The 26,259-nt window shown below is 42.9% G+C and overlaps 2 protein-coding genes across 5 annotated transcripts in view; one reads left to right on the top strand and one right to left on the bottom strand.

The window, feature by feature from the left end:
- The first annotated feature begins 2,064 nt into the window (after nucleotides 1-2,064).
- LOC114598455 (armadillo repeat-containing protein 12-like) lies at nucleotides 2,065-7,114 on the top strand. The gene is made up of 6 exons (XM_028732124.2): nucleotides 2,065-2,245; nucleotides 3,473-3,621; nucleotides 5,224-5,358; nucleotides 5,800-5,973; nucleotides 6,229-6,300; nucleotides 6,755-7,114. The coding sequence occupies exons 1-6, from the start codon at nucleotides 2,107-2,109 to the stop codon at nucleotides 7,112-7,114; spliced, it is 1,029 nt and encodes a 342-aa protein (XP_028587957.2). The 5' UTR covers nucleotides 2,065-2,106.
- A 2,847-nt stretch (nucleotides 7,115-9,961) lies between these two features.
- The window catches only part of BRPF3 (bromodomain and PHD finger containing 3), a 33,968-nt gene continuing 17,670 nt past the window's right edge, over nucleotides 9,962-26,259 (bottom strand). The window contains exons 8-13 of one of the 4 annotated variants that reach the window (XM_028733978.2): nucleotides 21,982-22,485; nucleotides 17,802-17,898; nucleotides 16,415-16,512; nucleotides 14,556-14,653; nucleotides 12,331-12,485; nucleotides 9,962-11,925 (exon numbers count right to left, since the gene is read on the bottom strand). In XM_028733978.2, the coding sequence (XP_028589811.1) occupies nucleotides 11,742-11,925; nucleotides 12,331-12,485; nucleotides 14,556-14,653; nucleotides 16,415-16,512; nucleotides 17,802-17,898; nucleotides 21,982-22,485 (1,136 nt within the window). In that variant the 3' untranslated portion in view covers nucleotides 9,962-11,741. The remainder of the gene's footprint in view (nucleotides 11,926-12,330; nucleotides 12,486-14,555; nucleotides 14,654-16,414; nucleotides 16,513-17,801; nucleotides 17,899-21,981; nucleotides 22,486-26,259) is intronic. The other 3 variants (XM_028733983.2, XM_028733981.2, XM_028733984.2) reach the window with 3 other exon arrangements.

The raw sequence follows: 26,259 nt of genomic DNA, 5'->3' as shown, positions 1-26,259 counted from the left end.
CTCATATCTACCTAGTAAGTGTGACATAGGCAATACTTGGCCCACACTGCTGGTAGAATTCCAGTGCTAAGGAATAAAGCCACATAATATTTGGTTGCTGTCGCCATCTTCTGGCAAGAAGTCCTGTTGTTCACCCAGCAACATAAGCATAACCCAAGATGTTCACATTCTCCTTTTATTCGTTCTCATTCCATGTCAGATCTATAACCTCTGAGTTCAGTTCAGTTACTCCAGCAGAAGCAAGGCAAACAACTGGGGTTCCCCCCCATACTTTCCTGAAATCTCTTTTTGGCAGAGATGTGAGCATGATTTGATCTGTTGCCCTGTGAGCCGATAAGCTGCAGGATCTGTCAGAAGACTCCAGAGCACTGAGGCTGTGGGGTCAGAACAGGAAAAAGAGAAGTTTCATCCCGAGAAAGAAGACAGCCTGGGAGGAGGAGCAGGGCAAAACTAGAAGAATTGCAGATGCAACACCTAACATAAATAAACATGTCCCTATCATTACATTGGGATGTGGGTTAAACCACAGAGCCTAGGACTTGCTGATCAGAAAGTCGGCGGTTTGAATCCCTGCGACGGGGTGAGCTCCCGTTGCTCGGTCCCTGCTTCTGCCAACCTAGCAGTTCGAAAGCACGTCAAAGTGCAAGTAGATAAATAGGTACCGCTCCGGCGGGAAGGTAAACGGCGTTTCCATGCCCTGCTCTGGTTCACCAGAAGTGGCTTAGTCATGCTGGCCACATGACCCAGAAGCTGTACGCCCGCTCCCTCGGCCAATAAAGTGAGAGGAGTGCCGCAACCCCAGAGTTGTCCACGATTGGACCTAATGGTCAGGGGTCCCTTTACCTTTACCTATCATTACATTGCACATAAAGGTTTGATTCTGCCCTTTGAGGCCGTAAAAAATAGGGGAAATGTGGGCTTATCATTGGGTCCTCCCATATATTTCTGTTCCTGCTCAGTTCCTCTTTCCACTGGCTCTGCCTCTCCAACCCCTCAGCCATGCCCACATTTCATTAGATGTCAGGAGTGGTTGGTCACCCTCCTTTCTCTGCTGAGGTGAGGAGAGGTGCAAAGGGCTTCTCTCTGTGAGCGATTGTGAGCAACTGATGGAGGGGTGGTGGGGTGTGGGAAAGCAGTGGCATCACCACAACATGTACAGAAAAGGTGGCATGCTGCCATTTGCGTCTATGATTGGCCATCGATAGGATGGGAAGGTGAGCCTATAAACTGCAGGGGCTGCAAGGTGTCTCTAAGAACAGAAGTCTCAGATGGACTGATTTATTGTACTCCTCCTAGGGGATCTCTTTTTTGGGGGGGGTTGGGCATCAGTTGGGCTGAAGAGTTGTTTTCAAGTGGTGCACTTCCCTCACTCCGCTACCATTCACTTCTGTGGGAGAAAAATAAAGGGGTGGACTTGGGGACGCTGTTGAGGAGGGAGCAAAGTCCCCTGTCCTTGCTGTCTGGAACTGGGGCAGGTTCCCTCCTCCCCTGCTGTGGCCCCTATGACCACTTGGTGTATAAAATTCAGTGGGGAAACATTCACCAGCCACCCCCACCATTCAGCCTAGATGCTGAGGTCCAGCTCTGAGGGCCTTCTGGTGGTTCCTTCACTGTGAGAAGTGAGGTTGCCGGGAATCAGGCAGAGGGCCTTCTCAGTAGTGGCACCCGCCCTGTGAACACCCTCTCATCAGATGTCAAGGAGATAAGTAACTATACAACCTTTAAAAGACATCTGAAGGCAGCCCTGTATCGGGACATTTTTAATGTTTAATGTTTTATTATGTTTTTGTATATGCTGGAAGCAGCCCAGAGTGGCTAGAGCAACCCAGCCAGATAGTATGGATACAATGATGATGATGACGATGATGATGATGCAGCTCCCTTTGCATAGCTCAGCACAGGCTTCCATGTCCTCCTGCACTGATATTGGAGAACCTGGGGGGACCTGCTTCCTGCACCTTCTCGGACGGTGTGTCACAGATGTCCTGGTGGAATCTGGTGACATCACAAACCATGCCGAGAGCAATCTAGTATTTCCATTGGAGGGCCTGCTTGAGGTCAGCGCCCAGGGCTCTATCTACATCCCTGGGAGTTCGAGGAGAGGAGATGAAGTATTTTGAGCTGGTGACAACAAAAAACGTGGTATCTGCGGCGACAGGAGCTGGAGCTATCTTCCTATTGGGCAAAACCATCATGGCAGGGATCAAGAGCCCTCCCTACAACCCAGAGCCACTGACCTTAGCCCGTGAGTCATGTAATGCTCCCAGCACGGCAGTTTTCACAGGCCCTGGTTTAACTCTCAACAACCATCTGTCTATCTGTCTATCACATTTATATCCCAGCTCTTCTTGGAGTTCCAAGTAGCGTACATGATTCTCTCCCCCACCCCCCACCCATCCCATTTTTAATCCCTACAACAACCCTATGAGGTAGGTTAGGATGAGAGGCAGTGACTGGCCCAAATTCACCCAGTGAGCTTCATGGCTGAGTAGGGATTCAAACTCTGGTTTCCCAGGTCCTAGTCCAATGTTCTAACCACTACACCACACTGGCTCTCCAAGCAAACAGTATGGAGGGAATTGGGCTTTTGGATAGGCTCCCGCTGAATATGTGAGAATGGTATAGACATTTGCTGAAACGAATGCCATATGCACTATTGCATGGTGCCACGTTCTGCTAATCAGCCATAAAACAGGCTCTCAGATATCTACCAATGGCCAATGGAGTTCAGGCAGGAAGGCCACAACCAAGGCCTTTCTCCCAGCCAGACTGGGCACAGTTTTTAAATTTTAAATCTCATACATGATCTCTGAAAGGATGCAGCAAAGGAATATATTTGCTCTTAAATTTGCATCTCTAATCTAGAAATACTCTCTTGATCTCTGCTCTTTAGCATGTCGAGTTGCTTCTTTGGGGTCTGTGTTGTCTTCTAATACCACCTTGCAAGTGCCGGTTGTAGACGTCTTAGCTTTGTGCATCTCTCTGGGCTGAAGCAATCTGCTTAATGAAATGTGAACTGCCATGAATTAAATATCAGGTCCCTCTGACTGGCTGCGCTCCTTGCAATGGCAACGTCCTCCTCCTGAAAAGGACAGCTCTGAGAGTGGACTTTGCTGAAATAGGAGATAGCATAAACATATGACCTTTGAAGAGGAAGACACACTGTCAGAAGCTGCCATATACTGAGAGTATTTGGTCTATTTAGCTCAGTGTTGTCCATAATGTTGGGCAGCGGCCTTCCAGCATTTCAAACATGGGTTTTCCTGACCCCTACCTGGACATATCGAGGGTTGAACCTGGGATCTGCCTAACAGAAAAGCAGATACTCTCCCACTGAGCTCTGATGCTTCCCATGTCGAAACACATGTTATTCCATTTAGTACGACATGCTCCATTCAGCTCACCTATCGCTGCTTTTTTGCCTCCTTGCCCCCCTCGGGACCTCTTGCCTTCCTTCCTTTCCTGTGTTTAGAACTCGCCATAGAGCACCAGAGTCAAACTGTGCTGGACTCTGGAGAACTCAGGGGACTCCTGAACACCCTCAACCCAAAGCTAGATGACTACTCCAAGAATATGCTACTCCATGGCATCACCCGGTGTGTTTATCTACTGGACAATGAGGTGAGACTCCAGAACTGCATGATGTAAAGTACAGTGGTGGAAGAGCAAGTCCAAGGAAATCAAGTGTGGGTTGGCCAGCCAGGTTGCACCCAAGTAACCAAGTTCAGGACAGAGGCACTTTTAAGGTAGCACAACCGGTTGGGGTGCGCTGGGCGCCAGGGGGCACCACAGCAATGCTGTAGAACGGAGTGGGAGAGGTGAGGGGGCACCAAATTTTAGCATCACACGTGGCACTGCTGAAATTTGAGAGCCCGAAGTCCACCACTGTTCATGACTAAAGCTACACCTGATGATGGCAGCCTGTGCATCTAAAAATGGGTCTTTGATTTAAACTCTCCTCCTGTCCTCCACTGCCCCCTCCACTGGCAATCCCTCCCACCAGCCACTTATCTCCCAGCAGGACTCTGATACTGGAGTCTGCTTTAACGCAAAAAGAGCTGTGTGAGAGAGAGAGGATAGTGGATTACAAGGGGAGAAAGGGTGATCGGGGGAGAGTTTTACACACACACCTATTTTTTGACTGATTGGGGCAAAGCCATATTCAAAGGTGGCATATTTTGGCCAACAGTCTTGCGTTCTGGCTAGTTGCTACAAAGTGAGAGGCAAATCCCTCAGAAGAATGCACATTTTGGGGGGACTTAGAATGTAAAAGGGATGTCTCAGTTGTTTCACCAACCCTATGAAACTCCCTGCCTCAAGAAATCCACCTGGCTCCTTTGGCCGCTACCTGGAATTTTGGTGGGCCTTTGGTGTGAATATGGGTTAATTTTGCTGGCTCGCTTCTTTTTTGTTTTGGTTCTTTTCCTTTCCTCCCCCCCCCCCTTTTCTTTTGTTAATTTTATCTGCCACTTCTTTGCTTGCATTTTGCTGTTTCTTGCAATGGTCTTTTCAATTATCTCCCATTAGCTGCCTTGAGTGGTTTTGGCCTGGAGCTACAAAGGTGGAGTATAAGTGCTATGAATGAATGAATGAATGAATGAATGAATGAATGAATGAATGGTTTTGTCCAAGCGAGATGAGCGCTGCAACCCCAGAGTCGGTCACGACTGGACCTAATGGTCAGGGGTCCCTTTACCTTTACCTTGATGAACCTGTCCGGATCCTGAGACCATCACATGAGGCCCTTCTCTGTGTGCCCCCTCTGAGGACAGTTAAGAGGGTGGCAATGAGAGATGGGCCTTCTCCATAGTAGCCCCCCACCCCACCCCACAGAGCCTCTCCAAGAAGGCCTGCCTGGAACTAACCTTCTCATTTTTCAGTAGCAAATGTGCTTTTGTTTTCCTGAGTGTTATTGTGTTATTGTATTGTTAAATATGTTTTCAATTCATATGTGATTTTATTAGGGATTTTTTTTTACCTGGGATGTAAATTGCGTAGAACAGGCTTCCTCAGCCTCGGCCCTCCATGTTTTTGGCCTACAACTCCCATAATCCCTAGCTAGCAGGACCAGTGGTCAGGGGTGATGATAACTGTAGTCTCAAAACATCTGGAGGGCCGAGGTTGAGAAAGCCTGGCTTAGAACTTTCTTTAGTTGGAAGCAACAGATAAATGTAATAAACCTAACCTAACATCCCTCTGACTTTGCGTGCTCTATTTTTCCAGGCTTCTGCCTGTACGTACGAGGATATCAAATTGGTGGCCTCCTTCCTGGATGATCCAGACATTGGCATCAAGATTCAGACTCTGCATGCCCTCAAGGCCTTCACTGGCATTTGGAAGTTTAGAATTAGGATTCAGGTGATTGTTTGTACCCCACAGTGCTTTTCTATATCAGGCTACAAGCGGTGGATCTCGACTGATTCCCACAAGAATGCTTGCCATTTGACATCATTCGGTGTCTCATCATTCTATGGCTTGTGGTTTGAACAAGTGAACGGACTTCTTTGAGAAGGTATGAAAGGATCTGAAGTAATGGAAAGTCCTATGAAAACTCTGCTCATGGGGTTAGATCTATGATAGTACTTGAGCTATGAACAGCACATTTGAATGTTGTTAGCTGCGGCCATCTGATCTGTTAAGTATGTTTCCTACCACATCATTCCATAAGAAGAAGAAAATGGGTGGTCTTCTTGCTTCAGCGTACAACTGCAAGTAAGAGGCATTTACGCATCACTAGAGGGCACAATTCAGTCACGGAAAGTAACCCACAGTAACCACAAATCACTATGTTTTCTGCAGGAGTTTTTCCCCAAGGTTCTCGAAATGGTCGCCAGCATCTGGGACCACGACTTACATGCTGCTGGACTGAGGCTGCTGAATGGGCTGCCGTTGTCAGATCACACATTTCCACTGGTGAAGAAGCTTATGCCGGCCTTCATGGAAATTCTGCAGATGGGAAACACTTTGTGTCAGGTACCAAGTCTTATCCCTTGTACCCAACTCCTAAATCAGGGATGGAGAACTCCTAATGTTGTGGGACTCCAAACAGCCCCAGCCAACATGGCCATTCATCAAGAGATGATGGAAGTTGTAGCTCAAAAAACATCTGGACAGCCACAGGTCCCTCATCCCTGTCCTAAATCCTGTGAGGGCATTAAGTGGAAGCCATAAAACAAGAGTGAGACACTTCACCTGTAATGTTGATATACTTGCAACTGTCTTTTTCAGGTGCAGGTTCTAAAATTCCTTGGCACGCTAGCCCAAAAGGAAGCTCTGTTATTTGACATCATGAACTGCCAGGTGAGGATTTCAGTCCTGTCCTTGTTGGGAAACCTGGGAGAGGAAGGAAGCAAAAGGTGCCAGAAGGCAGCCATGCTAGACTTCCATGTCTGCTGCAGCTTAATGCAGCGGCATTAACAGAGCAGAGAAAAGTGCATTGCCTTCCTGCTGCCTGAGATGTCTTCCTAGTAGAACAGGGATACAGTCATTTTTAGCCTGAGGGCTGCCTTCCTTTCTGGGCAACCTTCTGAGAACCACATACCAGTAGTGAGTGGGGTCGGAGGCAAAAATGGGCAGAATGTGGCTGGGGAGGGTGTGGACCAGGGAAAGTTCAAAGGGACAGATAGAAAGATCTGGAGGGTGGCGTTTGGTTTCCGCCTGAAGACTCTGGAGTTAGTCATCCAGATGGGTAGGACCTGCAGGCCCAAGCCTTGTCCTTTAAGACAAAATCAACCTGGTCTGCTTCTTTTTAAAGGTCCATCCAGATTTCCTCCACCTCTTCCAACCTTCACGACCTGGAAACCTTCTCTTTGAGCTGCTGGTATTTGTGGAACGGCTTTGTGAGGGTCGCCTGACTCCCCAGTACCAGTCAGTGAGCTGGCAGTACAATGAGTCGTCCCTTCATGAGGTCCTTTTTGGGGACGATTCCCGCCTAGCTGACCGCCTCCTCTCGCTCATCATTCACCCCGAGGAAGAGGTGCAGATCCAGGCCTGCAGGGTCATCCTGAAGCTCCAGCTCAACGAGGAAGGGGAGATGGCTTTCCTCCAAAACTATGATTCTACCTTCTTTTCTGACTCCAAAATTGGCAGCTCACTCATTAAATCGGGCTGTTAAGCCCTTGTAGGATTTAAGAGATAATTAAATTATTTTAAACAGAAACCACGGAGCGAAAGTAATGGTTTGGGGGAGAAGTGATGTGGTGAGGTGTGACCTGCCTAAGCCGTTCTCAGACAAGCAGCTGTGAGGTTAAGTCTGTGGCAGACTACTGTTGTGCTCCTAAGAAACAAGTAGAGTGCAATCTTAGTCTTGATGCACCACCGCAAGGTTGGAGTAACTTATCGACAGTATCTAGCAAAGCCCAGCACAAATTTGAGGAGCAAGTAACATGGAATGGAGCAACAACAGCCACACCCCCAGTGCCCATGGCAACACTACTGGCTCCCACCAATCGTGGGCTGACATCATCTCAGCCAGCCATACAAGGAGCCAGTCCTTATTGAGTGCTAGGAATGGTATTATGCTGATGTTAGGAGTAGAGTTGAGAGTACAGGAGCTGTCATCTGCCTACTCATTCATCACTCCCACATCTGTACTCCTTTTTGGTTGTCCTGGCAGTGCAGTGTTGCATGGAGTTCCACTAGCATATCCACAAAGTTGTGCTGGCGTATCTTCACTGGTTGAGTTGTATCCAGCATTTTTCAGTTCCCACCTTATACCTTTTGGCTTCCCAGCCAGTATAGGCCTAAATACAGGATTGTACCCTTAAATGGCTTATTATAGTCTGAGTTTTCATAGGCAACAGATGCACCAAGTGGACTGAGAAGGTGGTAAGTGGGGGAAGGGACGATGGAGGATAAATCAAATTAACAAGATGGGAACTTGTTGACTTTCTCTTGCTTCCTGCATGACTTCAAGACATCAGATCACAAATAAAATACTTAACACCCAATTACCAAATGTACCCTACGAAGCAATCAGGCTCCATTCTTCACTTCTGTCACAATATTTTGGATGTTCTTGAAACTGATTATTAGCCACTGTTCTACAAACTCAGAATCAATCAATACAAACTTCAGATTCTTCCATCTAAACTCTTGTTTTGTACATGGATGGGTGGAATGGCACCCAATCCCTACAGCAGACTATGGTCTGTGCCAGCCAAGTACTGAGCATGGAGTGAGGAAGATAGCTCCTTCCTGGGAGCTACCAGAATATGAGCTGGCCATGTGATCAAACTCTTCATTCTGTTGGGACCAAACCAAAGAGAAATACTGTTATTATCACTTGATCTCTCTGATTATGCATCCAGGGTTCAATAAAACCTTGATGAATGGCTTCCATTGGTCCACATGTTTCTTTGGGATTGTGCTGCCTTGTTAAAACCAACTGGTCACAAAGGGATGCAAGTCCCAATAATTAATCTGCCACTAGGTAGGGTAGCTGGGGGAAGGAGAGATGTCCCTCCTTAAAGGAGCTATGTCAAGAAACATGAGTCACCTCCCTCCCAGCAAGAGGAATTTCTACCATGGATAATCCAGAATGCCCTCCAAGAACCAGAGGAGAAACACATCTGTCCAAAGTCCTTCCCATATGAGCAGACCCAATGACAAAAGCCACTGCTGAACTAATATAATTCTATCCCATAAAATGGCCTGTTCCTAGTTCTGTAAACCAATTCATACAATCCAGTTTGACACACTGATTATGTGTTATGTGGATTCACACAGCATTTGCAATGGGCAGAAAATCACCATGAGATTGCTGCAGCATATACTCAATTTGTATCCCACTCCACAAGCATTGGAAACATGCTTCCATGGCTGGAAAAAGATTTGTTGTGGATAACATTACACAGGCTGCTTACCCATAAGTTCAATTTACCACAGTAGCCTGAGAGCTCTTCCTTGCAAGCCTAAAATCATGAAAGTTTGGGACTAGCAGGGCTGGAGTGGGGACAAACTACACATGTGACAGATAAAAACATCACCTTTTAGGTATTTTCCAGGCTTATGTGCTTTGTGTCCTCGCATTTTAAACCTTCCCATTTCCTGATACTACTACCAAATTTTTGCCCAATTTTGATATTTATGCTGGATTAGTGCTGGTCCTCGTGGCTTCTGGTAAAGATTGCAAATCCTGTTTTGAGATTTTTGTGCTGTTTTACAGATGTGTGTTTGAAATGTCATTTTGGGAAGTTTTTTTCCTTGAAAATGGTGCACATATTCCTTAAAGAAAAGAATACCTGTCAACTTTTCAACATTCTACGAAATCTGACACTTAAATATAATTGAGGAAAAGCTTTGGGAGCACACAGGTTTCCAGCAAAGGAGGTACTGTATATGAAAAACTGCTGAATGCTTGGAACTTAGGAAAATTCACATTACATTTCAAAGTCCAGATGTCAAGTCAAGGATCTCCCAAGAGAATTCAATTAGTTATTTTACATTAGAACATTTATTTCTCAGAGAGAAAATATAGCTTCAGACAGTCAGATTATAGTAGGTAAAATTAGCATTTTTTTTCTTTACAAGCATAGAATTTTATTACCTCTTTTATACCATCTGATATAAACAGTTCTAGAAAGCAAATAAACTCACTTTCTATAATAAATAGAGCCATCTGTGCTTTACAGCAGACTGACAAGTCACGTTTAGGTCCCATAGCAACAGCAGGATATTAGCCAATTCAAATCCTTAAAATGTAATTTTAAAAAAATGATAAAAGTAAAATGCAAGATCTTAAAACAGTTATACATAAGTCACAAGTCCACAGCTGAGCTACAACCTGGGGAAAGTGTATGTTGCTTTAAATTAATTACACTGTGTGCATACAAAAGACCCAGCAACACAACCGAGGACTTCAAGAATGGTAACAATCGGCCTGAATAATTTAGAATAGTATTTTACAACTATGTACAGAAGTTCCTTCCACAGCCACACTCTTTAGGCATTATCCATTAAAAAAAAAAAAATCCTATTCTTATTCTTTATATGTTACAGATATTTTCCATAAAGTGTGGTTTTATGTCCCCAATATATAAGATGTGGTACTTTTAAAAAAAAGTAGACCACATAGAAATGGCAGTGATTTCCCCCTTATTATTAACATTTTGTTCCACAATCTCTTTAGTATGAAGAAAAATTAAAATAATAAAAAAATACTGAGTTAAAAAGAAAAGAAACAATTATATTTTAAAATTACAATCTTGCTTTGCACCTTTGGTTTGTAACGCTTAAAAAGACATAGAGAAATCTAGACAAATCAGAATTCAAATGTGAAATGCTTTGTCAACTTGCAAACTTCAGCTTTCCCTGTTTTTCCAGCGCATGCAAGTTAAAAGCTAGGATTCTCGAAGGAGTTGCACACTTGGCTTTAACGGATTCCAGTAACGAAGGTGCATAGAGAAAGAAATATTTATGGGGGAAGCTAAGGGTGAAACTGCAATGTGTTCTGGTGAGCAAGAAAACAGACACCGTTCCAAATTCAACCCAAAATAAGATGGGGGGAATTTTGAGGGCAAAGGGGAACTGCAGTTTGACACTAATGCCCTGACCCAAAGTTCCACATGGCAATACACACATGGCACTCTATGCAAGCAGGTACTGCACCATTTAAAGGGGGAGAAATCTCTGCACATGCCACGAGGTGCACAATGGCCACATGGAAACCTATTTCTGCATACAGCCAGCCTCCTCTACAGACATCCAGCAATCATGCGGCTTTATGGGTCAGGGTGATGATGTACAGTAGCGAATGAGGCAGCTCTTACTCGGACAAAACTTCTGTACGCAGAGCCCCTAAAATGGAGCTATGTGCTAGAAGTTTTTAAAACCAACAAGGTTCTGTTTTTGTCGTGTCCTAGTAAATCTTAGTACTTAACAGCATTGCTCCAGTGGACTAGGTGCTTCCCAAAAGAAGATTTAAAACACTGTTTTGCCCCGTTTCAAACATGTTATTAACCTGAAGTTGAAATGTAAGAACTACTTCATAAATGTAATCACACAAAACATTTCACAAGTGATTTCATCTTCATATTTAAAGCTCTGTGCATTTAAATGTGCATGAGGGAGGAGGGAAAACCCACCAAAATATTATCTCTATCCTTCCTGTCAGTAAGATCTAACATAAAAACCTATATAAACCTAGGCATGAGGCTTCTAGACTAGCCTTTAAATGTATAAATGCAGTGGGGCAAACCAGTGCTTTTTAAAATAACATGAAAAAGTATGTTGAATATTAAATTTGGCACACAAGAGTCATCTAAAGGATAAAGGATTATTTATAGCAGTGGCAGGCTCCAGATAATTCTTTGTTAGCTGAACTCGGGACTAGCTGAAGAATGAAACACAAGAGACTTGTGAGACTTGCAGTCCAATCGCCAAATGAGTTCAGCTTCTCCCTTGCCCTATAACCAAGGCCACGGCAGGACAGTGCAGCTGCTCCTGACATCCTCTTCCTAGTCAGGCTATTACATCACTTCATTTCCTGCTGGCTCTTCATTGAGACAGATTCAGAAAGAATCCAGACAGGCTTTATGGCACATATCAGATACTTTACAGCTGCTTTCCCTACTACTAGGAATAGTGCATCTCTGTTATGAACGCAAACAGACATAGCATTCACACCGTCCTCCAAGCAGGGGAGAATCCCCTACTGATCAGTGACCCGAGACCCACTGTGCCTATAGATGCAGGCATTATTTCTAGAAGAGCAGGAAGGGCAGAGCAGGCTCTTTCAGTCCCTACAGATAATTTGGTGTGACAAAAGGGTGGTCTCCCCGAACTCGACTCATATGGATCATGGCCCGGTCATATGCCACCTGGACAGACTTGCGGATGCTGGTTTTTCGTCCCTCCATCATCTTTAGTTTATCCACTGTGTCATCTACTCCAAGAGGAATAACTTTTTCCTGTGGAAGCCACTGCCTGCAGTTCAACAGCACATAAAGAGGCAAAAATTATGGATGAGAATGCATAAGAAAACACAAGGAAATCTATTTCCAATGATCCTGAGCCTTAGTTTTCTCCCAGACTGCAAAGATTTATTTCCAAATTTACAGACATGTTTGTTGCTATTCATTTTAACTGGAAACAAAACCCTCAAGGAATGTCAATTAAGTCTGATGAATAATATTGTGACATGTACACCCTCCAAAAGTAGGAAGTTGTGTAACTACTCTGCTTGGTGCCAAAAGGGGAAGGAAGAAATTGCAGGTCTTCCCTCCTACCTTCTGGGTGCTTAAATTTTAAGCTGCAAATTCATCAGTATAACTTCTTGATACTAAGCAGTCAAAAAAATGTTCTTTCCTTAACCTGTTTACATTTACTCACCATGTTCTCTTGTTGTCAAAGAAAAGGACAAGGAAAAGCTTTTCTCCAACTTCTGCTTGCCTCTGCTCTCCTAACTTCAATACCTCCAGAGGAGGGACGGGAATTGGGACTCCATTGTGAAGGAGGCCCTCGCGAGGCATGTCAGGGTCGATTATCTAAAAACACAAGGCAAAATACACAGGTTATATTATGGAAACTCATCACCGATCTTAGAAATTCTGCCTGAAGATAAAAACCCTGTTCTGTAGCACCCAAGGAAACCAGGGAAAGGATGAGTGGGTAGCGAAGAAATCTCATCTATGGTAGTAGAATGTGAATTCTTGATTGCAATTAAAGGAACAAGCTTCACAACCATCTGAGCATTTAGGTGGAAGCAGCATGGATCCAAGAAAATTGTGAAGAAGAAGTTAGCAAGGGCAAAGAATTATGTGAAGCAGGGCAGAGCCTACAGGTGATAAGGCTGGAAGCTGTTTTAGCTAAAAGGTTCAGAAAACACAGCTTTTTTTTGCTCTGTATTTCAATTGGTCAGAATTAAGTACTTTAATGCAAGATGAATAACAACCATTCATCTACGCTTTCCAGTCTAGAGAAAACTTAGTAAGCGTTTCTTATTCCGTACTGAAGAATTCGATAAGTGAACAGGTAAGCAGAAACTTGTGTAATTTTTGGCAAATTAGATTTCAAAATAACTTTATTCAAGAGACGGTACACCATCCCTGCTGACCCAATATCCAGCTGTCCCAGTTTACTCTCACTCACACCAGTTTCATTATGGTACAAGACTATTGATTCAAGCTGGCTATCAGTTAATTTGCTTTTATTGGCTGATAATTAGACTCAACATTGTTGACATTTGGGCATAGGTGGGGGATTCATTGTTGGAGTTTTCACTTGAGTTTTCTGTTGCATAAATACATGTTTACAGAATGACTGTGCTGTGTGCTATATGTGCTCCTTAACTTTTTGTTTTGATATTTTAAATTATGACTATTGTAAAGCACAAGCTACTTGTTACATATTCATACACATGGTGCCTATCGCACTTATGTGGGTTGTGTGCCTTACATCTCATTCAACTAACTTGAAACCTAATTTTTGAATGTTTTATTCTAACTAGATTTTGTTATTAGCTTTTAACAGTGGTGGGGACTCTCAGGTCTGTGGCCCCAATTAAGTCTGCAAAGCCTCCCCATTTGGCCCACAAGACATTTCAACCAAGCTACACTCAACCTGCCCTGCACCTGACTTCTGGTGTGCCACAGATAAAGACCCGGATCAGCTGAAAGGGATTTGTAGACACCCCCGATCAGCTGACTGAAAGCATCTGCAAAGCGCAAAAAAATATTACAAGACACAACAATCTTGTGAGCACTTTGCAGTGAGCTTTTATTCATTCCTGAGAACACTCTGAAAGGTGCTTTGTGGATTGTGCATTTGCCTACACAGTATGATTTAAAACCGTGAAGGCAAAAGAGAATCACCTTACATCATAGTGACATCAGGTGATTGGCAGATGGGCTCCCCACCCACCTGTCAAATTTGGCCCACTGGGAATGAGGGAGATAATGATCTGGCCTGCTAGGAAGATCCAGTTCCCCACCTCTGCTACACACCTGTACCTGGGAATCAGTCCCACACTGAAATCAGTGAGGCTTTCTACTGTGTAGGCATATGAAGTATTTATATTGCACAGGTGTTTTTAAATATTTAACAATAATGCTATTTATGGTGTCTGTTTATTTTTGGTTAAGAGGAAATCATCCAGGGTTTCCTAGCACCAAGATGGCATCTTTCTAGTTAAAATTGTTTATTATATTTTTATCACTGTTTATCCTTCCATGTTTCGAAATGTGGATGTTACTATGCATATGGCTAAACATATGGTGATAGAGGATTGTTGATTACTACCTATTCTGAGTCATTTATTTGTATATTTATTTTCCACCAAAGCACTGGAAGGCAGCTAACAAAAAGAATATGGAGCATGCATAAAGAACATTAAAAATGATTAGAAGGAACAAAGTAACAATATGGCTAGCCATGAAACAATATCTCAGAGGCCCCCAAGTTTTCATGATGAAAGCTTCAGTGTTGTGTAGGGTTCTTCCAGAGGACATCTTCTCCTCCCTCCTCAGCTGAAACTACATTTCAAGCTTAGCACTGTGTTATAGGCCACCAAGATGTCCTCCATGGAAAGAAGGTAGCACTGAACCAGGTATACATACCAACGCCGGGTAAGAAGGGTAGCCACGACATTTTGCCCATACAAGTTCCAGAGGTTCTAGTTCCGTGTGCTCCTCAAAGGGCATCAGTAGGTTTGTACCTAAGGAATCGCAATATGAACTGCCTTAGAATCATAGTCTACCATGACAATAACATTTTCCCTTGAAAGCAATTGCAGAGTTATAGATGAAGGTTGCTCTTATGAATACAAAGTTGAGGAAACATATCCTGCATCTTAAATATCACTTCTGATAAAACTTGCAGGTTGAAAAATGAAATCAGGCCAAACATGTTAATTAAAAACGAGCAACTATTTCGCATAAGACAACAATATCTAAAGCAACCTTTGCCAACCTGGTGCCCTCAGGAAGCTTTGGACTGCAACTTCCATCAACCTCTGCTAGCATAGCTGATGGGAGCTGCAGTCCAGAAAACCTGGAAGACGCCAGGTTGGCAAAGGCTTATCCTACCATCCTCCTTTTATAAGTAGATAAAATGTTTTGTAAGAATGGATCTGGTATAAAGGCAATACATTGCACACCAGGCAGTGCAATCTTATACTCACATTGACCCAGTACCAAAGGCAAGCTACCATTATGTCAGGAGAATAGCTGCCACATCCAATGTGTGCTCAGCTCACAAGGAGAAAAACACACAAGAAAATCCCCAAACAGCGTAAAAACAGACAGGCCCACAACATTCTAGAAGCAAGGGAAATACTCACCTAATGGGGACTGTGCATGCCATGCCACACACATAAAGGAGGAACCAATAAACTTATAACAATGGGAACACAGCCCCTGCATCACAGTACACATCACATGCAAGCTGCCACCCTAACACTCCCACGCCATCAATGGCAAAGCCAACAACGATCCCATTCAGGTCAGTGCCCAGTCATCCCCCCAGGGCCAGGCAAAGGCTGAAATTCCCATATGCTCCTCACAATCACTGTTTTATGAACACCACATGCAGCAGCATAGTATTCTTCTATACCACTTGGAGGCAATTGTAATTAGGCAATGTATACATTGTTTAGGGGACTGATGAGAGCATACATAGCCTTTCTGGGACAAGGTTCAAGACCCAACCACAGAGAAAAATACAGGTAAAATCTACCATTGACTGTTGCCATACTAAGCTACTTCCACAAAGACTGAATTCTGAAACATGCAAAAATATTTCTGTGCCCAAATAAATTATGGAAATTAAATCTGAAAATATATTTTAGGCAACATTGCCAAATTTATTCTATTCCCCAAATTATGAACTTCCCCTTATCACACACACTTCACTTTGAAGAATTTAGAATGCTAAAACTTGATTGGCACAGGTCATTTAGGAAGTAGGCTTGGAGACTTGACTGTCAGCTGGGGAAGGACTAGGAAGCAGGGAACCATAACAGTAGTCATGGCAAATGCATATTGCTCCTTCGATTTAACCCCTGATTAGCCCCACTCTGTGGTCTGAGCCTTCTCCATATATTGACAACACATTTTCAAGGTTTTCTCTACAGCTATAACATATTGGGGGCGGGAATGAAAGCCTCATTATAGAACTTGCCCAAACTCTTTTACCTACATCTTTACAGCGGAACTGATCCTGCCATTTCTTAAGTTATAAAAATGGCAAGCTATAAGACTGGAAACAAATGTAAAGAGCATGCTTAGAAACTGATCCTATGCATGCTTACTTGCAAATAAGTTTCAGAGTTCAACCATGCTTATTTTGCCTGCGTTGGAAGGATTGCAACCTTAGCCTCCTTTGGCACAATCCACAGGAAAAAATAACATCCACAACCTAGTTGTACAAATTATAGTTACACATTGTGCTTAAGAAACACCAACACTGTTTTTCTTACCTGAGCTACTGTATTCCAAGTCTCCATTTACACCATCCAAAAAAGGGACCCGTGCAAGAGCAGGCTTTCCTCGGCTACGTTTGTGTGGAGTCAGACCACTGTGAAAAGAGAGCCAAGTGATAAAACAATGCTTAGCTCCAAAATACACCTTGAGTTTCATGGGGTGAAGGAAGAGGAGTGGATAGAATGCCGTTATGGGCAATAACATCTGGACCTGATAAGGGACTTCTGCAGCCTTTCTTTTGGTAAATAACCAGAAGTGGGCGGCCAGAGCAGCAATTAAAACCTTACTGTGAAAGGCAGAAATTCATATGAATCATACATCTGATCAGCTGCTCTTAGGAGAGTTGGATCTGATGCAAAGGACAGGGAAGGTGGGAAACAAGCTAATTCAGGCAGGCTGTGCATTGCTGCAGACATTGGAAGCAGGATGTGATAGGGCAGAAGCAAACCAACATTGCAAGAAAGCTGGTTCTCAATCGACTGTTCTGCAGACAAAAGTTCGGATGTAAAGCCAGAGGGAGAATGGTATTGGCAGTGATGCTCACTTGGGATAGGCAAGCTAATGGCAAGACTGTGCTAAGTATTAAAGGTAAAGATAAAGGGACCCCTGACCATTAGGTCCAGTCGTGACCGATTCTGGGGTTGCGGCGCTCATCTCACTTTATTGGCCAAGGGAGCCGGCATACAGCTTCCAGTCATGTGACCAGCATGACTAAGCCACTTCTGGCGAACCAGAGCAATGCACAGAAACACCGTTTACCTTCCCGCCAGAGTGGTACCTATTTATCTACTTGCACTTTGATGTGCTTTCGAACTTCTAGGTTGGCAGGAGTAGGGACCGAGCAACGGGAGCTCACCCCATCGCAGGGATTCGAACGGCCAACTTTCTGATCAGCAAGTCCTAGGCTCTGTGGTTTAACCCAAAGTGCCACCCGCGTCCCTGTGCTAAGTATTAGGGACTACTTAATTATTATTAAGGGACTGGGGTCTACTCTTGACCCTATAGCCATCTTGGGATCAAAAGGTAGCTTATCTCAGCAATAGACTGGTAACAAAACACAAAATAATAGAAAACACTTATGCTAAAAAAATAATGCAGGCATCAGTGTCACCAATTTACTATATACTGCTTAGAATTATACTGCCTAGAATACAAGGGTTGGAACTTATCACCCCTCAGCTGCCACGTGCTAAACAGCACACATGCAGCTAAATCAAGATTAGAGCCATAATTCCTCTGGAATGTTGATTTTTTTATTAAAAAAACGCTGGCCTCTGATATGGATGTAAGAGGCACCTAAAAGTATAAACGGAAAGAAAAGACTGGAAAATTACCAAGAGAATAATGTTTTTTCTGGGTGGAAGCACCTGGAAGAAGACTTACCTGCAGATGTCAGATGAGAGACCACTTCCGAGGCCAGAACTGCACTCTGAGTCAGACCCGCTTTCTATATGCTTCCTGAAGCCATTTGTCACTGGTGCTGAGAAGAATGCATGTGAGAATGAGTCTAACTGTATATACAATGCTATTTTAAAAGTTCCTTAGACCACAGATGTGGAACGTCCAGCCCGCAGACCTAATTAGGCCCACTACGCCTCCCCATTTGGTCTGTGAGGCCCACTTTTTTACCTGTGTGATTTAACACGCAGGTAAAAAAATATCCAACTTGGCCAACTTGCTCCCCGTCCCCACTTTAGACACTTATGAAAGAAACCAGACTACATACACCACAATTCTACAACGCAGCTAACAAGACTATTTGAATCATGTAAAAATTTTCACTTCTATCTGCCCTACATCTGGCATACGGTGTAGGGCAGGTAAAGGTGACGCTTGGGCAAAGCTTTGCAGGTACCCCCAACCAGCTGATTGAGAGTGCCTGCAAAGCCCCTTGCACAGTGCTTCCTAAACACCAACTATCAGTTGAACAGTTGCTGCTAGAAAAGTGCTGAACCCACTTTTTTACCTGTGTGATTTAACACGCAGGTAAAAAAATATCCAACTTGGCCAACTTGCTCCCCGTCCCCACTTTAGACACTTATGAAAGAAACCAGACTACATACACCACAATTCTACAACGCAGCTAACAAGACTATTTGAATCATGTAAAAATTTTGTTGGGGAAAAATGCATTTAAGAGTTTAAAGAATGCATTAAATTCTCATTCCCAATGTCTGTGAGGCATCTTGCAACAACTATGTTCAAAGAACTTGTTCAAAGCGAGTTCTCCCCCACCATGTTCTTATGTTCGTAGAACAGTCCTTACCAACTCTTACCCATTATCAAGGAAATGTTCCTCATCCACCTCCCTTTAGTCCAGAAACTGCTACATCCTTAACCCTACTGATAACTGGCAAATTATGGTAAGCACTGCCTTGTCTACAAAGTCAAAATTCAGCCTGAACAAATGTTCACAAGACACATTTTCCATCTGTATATCTGCCAAGCTTCTCCCCCTACACTCTAAAAACCATTTTCAATTCCAAAGGTCTGCACTTAAATGTATAGTTAGCCTGGATTTGATTCTGCATGTCATCTGCAACCTGGTTATGATTATTGATAGGAAGGAAACTTGAGCTTTGGGCATGCCAAGTTTTTCATATAATGAGATGTTCCTGATTAGTGCTTTGGGGGGGGGGCGGCGTTTGGCATTAGTACCTTGTGAAAGAAGTACTACTTTTCATGCATTGTCCCTTATGGTAAGGTATGCTAGCATTGGGAATGCCCCTCATCCCAGTCATCAGCTCAAGACTTCACAACTAATTCCTTTTTTTCTTTTTAACTGTTTGTTTTAAACACAGACTGGGCTCATATCCACTACACAGCAATCCCCTAGAGACCTCATTACTTTCCTTTGGGGGTGTGTGAATGTGTTTGTTTCTGCTCTTGCATAATCCCAGAAGGTTTGGTCACCCACAGAGGTCTGTTCTCCTTCCTTATTTGATTTTTTTTTAATGCCCTCACTCATGGCAAGAGTGCAATCTGCTTAACAGCTTTTCCATATTCAAGTGACACTGGATTTAGAAATAAAGAAATTAAAGAGCAGGCCTCAACTCTGGGAGAAGAAAGTACATACATAAAAGTATTATAATATCACAGGACAAGGAGAGACAAAGAGAAATAATAAGTGATGAAACAAGGGCTGCAAGTGTAGATATCTCTTAATTTTTTGACTTGAGTTTCCACATATTGGTTACGAAAACAATCCTTTACTCCACCAATGAAGTTTAACCCAGGCACAGGTAAAATTCACTGTAGCCCCAGACTTAGAGAATATGATATATGAGATTTGGAAGCAGGTGAGAAAGCTGTATAATATTCCATCCATGGGTCCCCTGCTGACTAATGTGCACTATCAGTTAGAAAGTGGAAAATCAAATTGAAAAAACAACAACTATTAGAAACATTTGGTAATGAATTTCCTCTAATTTCACCTACATCTCTTTTACCCATCCTGTAGCTCAGTTCACAAGTCACTGAGCTGTCAAACAAGTGTTTAAGATGGGGAGCAATGACTGTTGCACCTTATCAAGCTGTACTAGCATCACAAGCCAACTAGGACACAGCAGTATCCCAACAGAATAGGTTATCACTCTCATAACTGGTAACACACAAGTTAAGCGATACCACACAAAGCTGCTGCATAGCACAGAATAAAGTAGAGAGGGGAGCTAGTGGGGACACCTCACCTTCACAGCCCATCTTAAAGGCATTTTAGCCAACAAAGAATCAACTATTATCAGGGTAACCTAAGCCTTAATACTGCTGTACAATTTGGTCCCTGGGAGCACGTTACACCTGTATTCCATAGCATGCACTGGGTCCCTATACAATTCAGAGACTTCAAGGTGCTACACTTGACCTATAAAGGCACCTGAGAAATCAAAGAGACAGTCTTATTTCTTCTACCCCATCACCAGCTCTGTAATAAACTAAGGAGCACCCTCGCTTCCTCTGTGAGCAAACTGCATACAATAAGGTTCCAAACTTATGAACTTGTCTCCCCCTATGGATGTGCTAAGGCTCAGCATGAGACTCTTCCAAAAGTGTTAAGGCCTGTGGAGATGTTTTTATTAGGATTTGCATTTGGACTTCATGCTTTTATTTTTAAAATTGTAACCCACTATCAGTCTTTGTTATATAAAGTTAAATAAACGAAACAGTGTGAAGCACACAAACCATAAAATAGAGAAGTGTAAGCTAGCATGCATTCCTAAGTTTGGGTTGTAGCTAAGTAGATGATTCCACCTACTACTTTAACATCAGTAACTGCTAGCTAAAAAGGTGTTGCATACCTCTGACACGTACTACTACAATTGCTCAGTATAAGATTACACGGCACTATTTTACCAAACGCTTCCTTGATTCTCTGTGCCCCTTTCAAAGATAAATCACAGGATCACTATGAGCACATGCACAAATACTGCTTTAGAAATAGTTACTCATTCAACTTTTTGAGAATGGCTCAAAAATCCCATCCGATTGCTCTAAAGAGCTTCAGAACTGGGCCTGTTTTTAATGACTAAGAAAAGATATGTGCTAGTTGCTTACTCTGAAAGAAGAAAGCAGAAGTGAGCACATTTGCTTTGTCTTTACATATTTTAAAACTTATGCCTTTAATTACATGCTATGGTATTTTTATTATTTCTGTTAGCTGCCTTGAGCAACATTTGATGGAAAGATGGGACATAATTTTGATAAATAAATAAACAAAACAGTATGCTTTTCAATAGCATCAAATCACACATTCACTTGTGAGTAATCATGTGCATATTATTCCAATGATGTGTAAGCATGTGCAAAACAGCCTGAGCTCAGGGACACATTCAGATCAATACTATAACCCTGCTGCTTGCCTTTTTAAAAAGTCTCCCTAACACTGTCTGCTTCCTTCCAGATACTCCAGACCTATAAGTCACCACAGAACCATTACTATCCCTCTGCATATCCATTTGTCCAATTCTGGCACATGACTGCACAAGATCCAGGAACAAGAAACAGTGGAGAAGAATATGGTGTAAGCTTTTCACATCACTCGATTTCACTGAAAAATTCTCAATAGTGTTAAGGTTCACTACACTATAAATAGTTCACACATGCATACATTAAAAATGGAGAGAGATGTGTATCTGATTCAGCTGAAGGTTGAAAAATGTGCAAAGAAAAAGAGAGAGACCTATTCTTCCCCTGCAACTCAAACAATCAGGTATTACACTTCTCCCAAAAGCAGCCTAGCATGGTAAAGGCATCAGGGAAGAAAACTCCCAAATTAGTCACAGATTCATAGGCTGGTTAATATGCCTTCCTCTGCAATATAAAATTCTTTTCTGCTCCAGAGCCCATAGCTTCCTCTCATCCTTTAGTACAATAAAACTGGATGCTAGTTTTGGGATTCATGCAACAGACGTTTGGCAGAACTCAATTCCCAAAGGGACTCAGAGAAATGCTGCGAAGGCGTGGAGACTTCTTGCCAGCAGGCAAGCAGCGCAGCTACAAGACACCTCTACTCTGGGGATCTCTGGCTTTCCAAGACATCAGAGGAATGAAAGCTCAGGGGAGTCACCTGTCACTCCTGCCTGCCTGGGGGATTTCTCGCCATCGCTCTCGCTGCAGCTCCCACTCTGTGGCCGTTTCCGGGATGGCCGCTCACCCTCTACGCTGGAGGGGGAAAGCTGCCCACTCTGGCTGTGGTCCTCTCCATTCTCAAGGGGGCAGTCCAGACCTCTTTGCAGTTTCACCCCGTTCTTGGCTTTTTTAAAAAGGACAGATGTCCGCCTGCCCACTCCACTAAACGGGGGGCTGGCAGAGGTGCCCGTGGCCTGAAGGGCCAATCCGTTCAGGCCGTTGTCGCTGAGCAAGCGCTGGAAGGCGTGGCTCTCCCTCTGCAGTGTCTTCTTATCAAAGAGCTCGCCCTCGGACTTCAGCCGCTTATGTAGTCTGTTCAAGGACTTGCTTTCGCTAATGGGTTTGAGAGTTGGAGGGTCCTGCAGAGAGTCCAGCTCCGATAGGGGGGGTGCAGGTCCTGTGGGCTCCAGGGTGGGGGGAAGTGGGGGCTTGGTGTCATCTGCTAAAGAGAAAGAGAATCTGCTTGAACATTTTAGAAAGTATTTCCCAAAGTACGGATCACACCTCTCTGCCCCTTTCTATGCTTGAAAGTAAGTGGCAGGTAATAACTAACTTTTGTTGAATAGCCTAAAGAAAGACACTCAGAGGTGAAAAAAATAATAACTATGGCACTCTGCAGAAGAAAAAATATTCATCCTCTTGAGAGCCAGTCAACATGCTTGTGATTTAACCAACAATGTTATTTATGGTGACAGTTCTATGCATCGTTCCAAGCGTGCAAATCCCACTGAAGTTAATGGAATTTGCTTATAAGTTTACATGCTGAAGTTCAGGCTGCATGACGCTTAACTCCCCAACCTTCTTATCTCTTTTTTTCAGACCATCATTCCTCAGGTATTTTAAACTCTACATAGCCATGTTTGACCTAAGAGGGTAAAGAGATATGGGAGAACTAGAAAACATCAAAGGAGGAGTTTCAAATGCAAAAAAGTCTCTTAAGGACCTTGATCGTGTTGCAAATAATGGAAAACAGTCAAATGTGTATTCTTTTCCTTTTAAACTACGTCATTGTCCCGTGTACTAAGGTCACCTAAAACACCCAGAGATCATTAAACTACCAAATCCAAGCTCAGCTTTCTCTCCAGTGAACCTTCCTTCCTCTTGAATTATGTGTCTAAGCATTTCATTCCAATTCATGATGCAATGAGGTCACAGATTAGCACTCATTCTTCCCCCTTTTAAGGTTCTGTTCCTGTTCAAGCACTATTTGCTATCTGTGCAACGTTCTGGTTGTCAGCAGGGGAAAACAAGTTATTCCCTCAACTAGCTAAACTGCATGGATTGCAAGCACTGTGGGAAAGCATGGCTGCTAAGATGACTACAACTCCTTAAGAAGGAATGTCACCATTCAGGAATTTTGTAAGAACCTCATAAAGAGAGCACAGAGCATCTCTGAATTCAAAGTATATTAAGAAGCCTTTTGTCCTATTTAGTGCAGTTCAAAATCAGAGACTGGTACGCTTATAAACTAAAGATTACTGTAGATTTAACCAAACCAATAAACATGAGGTAATTTGTTCATACTGAAGCTCTTCCCTAAATCCCAATTGGGAATACTGATATTCTTTTAAGTTTTTTGGCGACTAGTTAAGAATACTTTAATCCCCCACCAAGAGACAGCAGACCATTGGTGTACCCTATTTGTATATCGTCAGGAGAGGGGGTGTCTCAAGGAAAAGGAAAACAACTTTTCAAAACGTCCCTTTAAATATTCCTGAAAGCAATCCAGAAGAGAAATTAAGATTTCTGAGATCCATTCAGCAAAAGTCAAAACAGATTCTCATCTGCTGCAACCATGACAAAAGATGTGATAGCCTAGGAAAAGCCAGAAACTTTTTCAAGGGTGAATCCCTCCCAATCATTCCTCCCCCCCAAAAAAGCTTTTTGTTTTGTTCAAAAAAATAGATTATGTTTGAATGACAAATACAATGTTTAAGATAAAGTGCTCATATATTTACTCCCCACAAATGATTTCTAAAAATTATGTAATGGGAAGACTTTTATGTTAAGACTATGTGCAGTATCAGATGATTACAATTCCTGTACATTGAGAACAATCAAGTCCTGAGTTGTAAACTGAGACTTCAACTCTCAAATGCAACAGCAAGATGCATTTCTGCCTCTGTGGACACTGCTATTGTCACAAGAGAAGGAAGATGATTTCAGTGCCTCATTTGCTTGTGAAAGGGTAGAGATGTTTGTTTCAATACAGGCAAACCTTCAGATTTTAGAAGTTCATTATAAGTATGGTGATGACAAATATGAAGAAGCAGAAGACGCAGTAACTGAAATTCATAGCAATAGCTCAGAAAATGAGACATTAAATTTCACTATGGAGAACTGGAGGAGACATAATAATGTTCTTTGTTTCAAAAATATTAATTGTTTCTTCTTCTTTTTATTATTATCATTTGCCTGTTCCTCATAAACTGGCAAAACCAAAGAGATTCCTTACTGCTCGGCAGCTTGTACTTTCATCTGTAACTTAAAAAAAAAACACAGCGAAAAAGTAAAAAGTAAATTCAAATTGTAATTAAACTGAAAAGGTGATCTCTTTCTCATCTCTGTGTATGTATATATATAAAACAAAATTATTTTTTCCCAAAATTTCTGGTTTTTTCCTGGGAAAAATGGAAAAAACATATTCACACACACACCATGGCTTCAAACTTTCTGGAAATGCTATGTCTCTAACCATGACCTTACCTTTAACTGGCCCGTATAGCTCTCATGGACCACCACTTAGGACTTAGTGTTAGTCAACAAATTTTGGATTTCACAGCTATTGACTCTTTTTAGAGAGCTTTAAAAGCACCAAACAGTGAGGTGTGTAACGTAAGTTTTAAAATCTCAATCTGCATTTTGAAAAACTAGTGTTTAATTCCATTTTTACAGCGGGTGGAGGGTAAGGAATTTAATATACTTTTAGTGACCTATGTACCAAAAGGTCACAAATGAAGTCCAATGAAAGGACCTGTGTATGTATGTGTGTACATGTGTGTACATCTATATATACACAACAGTTCACAGACTTTCAGAAGCAGCAGAGAGAGGGAAAATTACTATTTGTTCCCCCTTAACAGCCTTCCCCATTTCCTGGATGCTCAAACAAGGCTGGCTCCTCTTTCCTCCTTCCTCCCAGCATGACACAGGCTGAGTAGCTAGAGTAGTACCCAAAACATATCTATCCAATCAACAATGGACAGGGCTACTGACACCCACAGGTGGAGGACTATGCTGCTCCAGTAATTCTAACAAAATGTTGTGAACTGCCCTGTGATCTTCGGATGAAGGGTGGTATACAAAGGTACTGACTGAAGTTGCACTTTTGCAAGGATTTGGTTGATTTCAGAATGGGTGTGTAACCGTACAGAAGGGCTGAGGAAACTCATGCCCCTACAGACCACTCTGTTTGGCACTTCAAACTCTCCCTAGGCCACACCCCTCAGGGGCCCTACTTCACACTCCATGTGTTTTTGCCTGTCTTTGAACTTTCCAGCCATGTGACACCAGCATCCACTATTCTTTCTGAATTTGCATTTGTCAAAGATTTTACTGATGCCAAAAGCTGTGCAAACTGAGTGAGGCTTGCTGCTCTGTGGCTGCATGTAAAGCTCTGCAAACATGCAGGAATTGAGAAAAGAGTTTTCCGTAACAATTCAGCATGGCTGCAGCTTTGAAACAGTGTAGGGGAGAACAGAAGTGCTTGTTAACAGAGACACATTTTCTGAGAATACGATGGCAGGACCATGCTAACACTGTTTTTATCAGTAACAATTAATGGCATTAAACTGCTGTCAGCTGACTATTTTGAGCCTCTTAGAAGGCTTTTCCCTGCCAGGGGAACTGACCCACCCTACCGCAAAGGCCAACCCTGACTGCTTCTATGGTTATTTTTTTGTATATACTACAGCTTCCATCTTTACTTTTGTTTTTAAGGGAAAGTTGGACAGCTAACCTTCTAACTAAATGATGCTTTTTAAGAAAAAATAAAAAGAAATAGAGCCACTTACTCAAAAGCAAACTAGGATCATGGTTGGCTGCAGCCACTTGGGCAATATTCTGTAAGTGTCTCTACTATCTTTGATTCACAGATGACCATGGGTGGGATCACAACCCAAGGTTCCTTGCCCAAGTTTGTCCACTGTCCTTTGGATCAATCTATGTCACAGCTCCTTCCTGCTATTACATTCACAGCCCATTATTGCAACTATGT

Source organism: Podarcis muralis, chromosome 5 (assembly GCF_964188315.1).
Source record: "Podarcis muralis chromosome 5, rPodMur119.hap1.1, whole genome shotgun sequence".
Taxonomy (NCBI): domain Eukaryota; kingdom Metazoa; phylum Chordata; class Lepidosauria; order Squamata; family Lacertidae; genus Podarcis; species Podarcis muralis.
This window is presented reverse-complemented; position numbering and strand designations above follow the sequence as displayed.